The sequence below is a fragment of the Puntigrus tetrazona genome, chromosome 4 (genome assembly GCF_018831695.1).
Source record: "Puntigrus tetrazona isolate hp1 chromosome 4, ASM1883169v1, whole genome shotgun sequence".
In the NCBI taxonomy this organism is placed as follows: domain Eukaryota; kingdom Metazoa; phylum Chordata; class Actinopteri; order Cypriniformes; family Cyprinidae; genus Puntigrus; species Puntigrus tetrazona.
In genome coordinates this window covers 17,713,733-17,717,641 of record NC_056702.1, presented here as the reverse complement: position 1 = coordinate 17,717,641, position 3,909 = coordinate 17,713,733, and the positions used below count along the sequence as shown (strand labels likewise).

The following is a 3,909-nucleotide window of genomic DNA, read 5'->3' as shown; positions in this document are numbered from 1 at the left end:
TGTTTAATAGTTTTTTATGACTGAAGGCGAGTACCACTGAAACAAATACTACTAATGTCTCTTATTTTTTCCCTAATATTTGACTATAGTTACTCAGCATTACAGTTTAATAATTAAGAGCTACCAATTTTATATTTATTAGAAAAAAATAACTTCTTTAAAATTAACAATCGTCACCCATTTTAATAAATGCCATAATGAACTAATCGTTTCCAGGACTAATGTTTTACTTTCATTATATATTTTTAACTATTATTTCAGATGATATTGTCCATGTTTAGTAAACATCTGCATCTAAACAAGATGCGGAAATGTTATCTTTTGATTGAGAATATCGCAAGTGTTCAAAAGCTTACATTTGGATGTCAGACTAGATATAAAGCTCATCTCAACTGCATTGATAGCTTTCGATAGCTCTGAAATTCGTTCTATATTGTTGGCTAAGACTTTTATTTTATGTTATGTCATAAAGCTGCGCCGCGCTCTAGCTCCTCTGACTCGACTGAAGAAAGGTACGCGCTTTATAATCGTTTAAAGCGTTTTAACGAACGCAGCCCTTCGCTTCGAGAATTAACAGGATATTTAAAGATGTTAAGTAAATTATTGCCGAAAGCAACAGTGTCATGCTTTATATATGTTGTCACAAATTAAAGGCATTTTGTTTGGATTACAGAAACGGTCTTATTTTGTAGCCCGCATTTTGAATCGGTTTATCAAAAACGGTGCTTTTCGAAACCGAGTCAACTGAATCAGTTGCTTCATAAAACGATTCGCTGTTTTGAATCACTCGAATCAGCGCGCGCTGACGACACGTGCTGCTCAAAACAAACATGTCATAAAACTTTCTCAGACCACGTGCCAATGTTTTTATGAGAGTGGAACCTATTAAATGTAATTACCATTAATAAATACTATACCATTATTAAATACTAGTGTAATGAATTAAAAAAAATTTGTTTTGTTGGTTTTTCCCCTGCTTTTCATTGTTCTTATCTTTTAATTCAGGGAAAAAGTGTCCAAACAAACAGGAAAAAAACTCAGTTGAGTTTGACGCGGTACGCTGTTATGAAGATGGCGTTTATTAAAGAGGAGAGTGAAGACCTGAAGATCGAAGAAACGTTCAGAGTCAAACATGAAGAAACCGAGGAACACATAAAGACGGTGTTTATTAAAGAGGAGAAAGAAGACGTGAAGATCGAAGAAGAGTTCAGAGTCAAGCGTGAAGATCAAACAGGTTGGGTTTCATTCTCAGAGAGACACGACTAATCAACTAGACATAATAATACATTAACAGCAAAGTCTTTAAATGCAACCAGGTCCTTAATTGCAAAAAAAACAACAACATGATGGTACATTATTCATCGAAATCTAGATCTCGGTTTTATGAAAATGGTTTTATGTAGGCTAGGTTGTGGAGAAACACAGAGCATCATCAGCATAAAAGATATAAAGGTTATGAAGACGACGTCTTTCAAGGGAAGCGCATGCGTAGAAAAAAGATCTGTAATAAAAAGAGAGCTTATGAGTTTATGCAAAGCCATTTTGAGCTTCTGAAACCTGAATAAAACTAGTTATTCACTACTTTAGCCATCCAAAAACATTTCTTACCAGCTGCCCAAAAGAAAGGATTTGATGCTGGGTCGAGTTGTAAAGTCGTTTCTGGGAAAACGGTTGTATTTTGTACGCCGAGATAACGTGCCTTCAGACATCCAGAAGATCAAAGAACACTTTTTTGGGGGGGAAACGAGCTCATTCTCTAACTCCCCCAGAGTTAATAAGTTGAGTTTCACCGGTTTTTGGAATCCGTCCACCCGATCTCGCGATAGCGCCTTTAGCATAGCTTAGCATAGATCATTGAATCCGATTGGACCGTTAGCGTCTTCAAAAATGAACGCTGAACGGATTCAAAAAACAGTAGAACTCAACTTATTGAGGCTATATCCAAAACAAGTGGAGCGAAGAACTATTCAACGTTTACTCAAATTTCGCACGTAATGTTTAGTTAATTGATAAACATCTAACTGATTGTTGAGAGATAGTTATTGATGTATGTGCCTTCGGTTTATTTCTCCTCAGACCCGACGACACTGAAAGAGGAGAGTCAAGAATGTGACTCCAAACCCGGAGAAGAAGCGTTTAGTTCCTCGCAGACTGAAACGACCACCTCGCAAAAACCAGCTCGGACAAACCCACCCACAGAGCTTGAATCCCGTGTGGGGGTCCCTTCCGGAAGGAGCTCCCTCACCTGCCGACGGCGCGGAGGAACGCTTCGGGAAAAAGCAAGCCTCAAAGTCCACGAAAAGAAGCCGATCGCGTGCGCTCAGTGCGGGAAGTGTTTCACGCAGAAAAAAAACCTCAACGCCCACATGCGAATCCACACCGGAGAGAGGCCTTTCACCTGCGAGCTGTGCGGGAAGAGTTTTATGCGAAACGGGGGACTCAAGATTCACGCGAGAACTCACGGCGAAGACAAGCCGTTCAAGTGTTGCCGGTGCGACAAGAGCTTCGCGCTGAAAAAACTCCTCGACGCCCACACGAAGGTTCACACGGGACAGAGGCCTTTCGTCTGCCAGCAGTGCGGGAAGAGCTTCGGCCTCAAGGGGAACCTTCAGACTCACACGAAAATTCACACCGGAGAGAATCTCTTCGAGTGCGTTCAGTGCGGGAAGGCTTTTGTGCAGAAAAAGCAACTTCGGTCCCACGTGAGCGTTCACACCGGAGAGAAACCGTTCGCTTGCGACCGGTGCGGGGTGGGGTTCAGATATAAAGAAAGCCTCAATTATCACGCCAGGGTTCATTCGGGAGAGAAGGCCTTAGTGCGATTAGACAGCTAGCTTTTTCCTTTTAGCACGGATGTTCAAGACTCTACGCTGCGTTCAAATTCATGACTGACTATTTAAATTATTTGTAACTTATGTATAACTTTTATACTTCACCAAAAAGTAGTTACTTTCAAATGTTGATTGGCTCTACTTTTGATTCCTCTAAAGCAAAATATCACCCAAACTTCTATCTTTGTGTCTGCCGACGATGGGTGCTCTTTAGCTTATCATTTAGTTAGAGGGGTCGTGTGGTGTTGCTGAAAAGAACGTTATTTTGTGCATAATGCAAAGTGTTTGTGGTTTAAGTAAAAAAAACTAACAAAACATGCTGTACATTGTTTCTCGTCTAAGCCCTGTCTTCTGAAACGGGTCGATTTCTACACAGCTAACTGTTCCAAAAAATGAGGTGTGCTCTGATTGGACAGATATCCAGTGTGTTGTGATTGGCCGAATACACACACACACACATATATAGATAGATATACACAATTTAATATTAACATCGCCACACTAGCACCCGTTGGTGTGTATCTACTCAAACGTACAACAAAAATTTGACTCCAATGTCTTCCACCCCTTCCACCATCTAGGATCCTGAGTAGTTGCTTTCAACAGGATTTGTTTCCTGTGCTTCTGCTTTAAATTCATCATCCAAGAAAGAGATTATTCAGACAGCACCTGAAAAACCAGACTGGTTTAACTCTAGGGGAGATGGAAGATTAACCTGTGTTTGAAAATATTGGAGTGGTCCTTTCAGAAACGGTTAGATGCGTGGTGGTTTAACAGATTCATGCATTTCTTATATTAGCCTTAAAGGAACACACAAATCCAGACTGAGCAGACGGTTCACCTTCCAACAGGACAGTGACCCTAATCCCACAGCAAGAGTCGCTTAAAGACGACTCCCGTGAATGTTCTTGAGGGACCCAGCCACTGCCTGGGATTAAACCCAATCAGATGTTTTCTGGAGAAACCTGAACATGTGCATCTGCCCGTATCCAACCGGACCGAGCTAAACCGGACTAAAGCAGATTAACTTAAGGCAGCAACGTAAAATATAAAAGAAAATAAATAAAGGGGTATGAAT

At 40.7% G+C, this 3,909-nt stretch overlaps 1 protein-coding gene across 1 annotated transcript; it reads left to right on the top strand.

The window, feature by feature from the left end:
- The first annotated feature begins 590 nt into the window (after positions 1-590).
- On the top strand, positions 591-3,896 carry LOC122343083 (gastrula zinc finger protein XlCGF7.1-like). The gene is made up of 3 exons (XM_043237402.1): positions 591-891; positions 1,006-1,234; positions 2,077-3,896. Exons 2-3 carry the CDS (start codon positions 1,066-1,068, stop codon positions 2,832-2,834), a joined length of 927 nt encoding a protein of 308 aa, XP_043093337.1. The 5' UTR covers positions 591-891; positions 1,006-1,065; the 3' UTR covers positions 2,835-3,896.
- Positions 3,897-3,909: the final 13 nt, after the last annotated feature.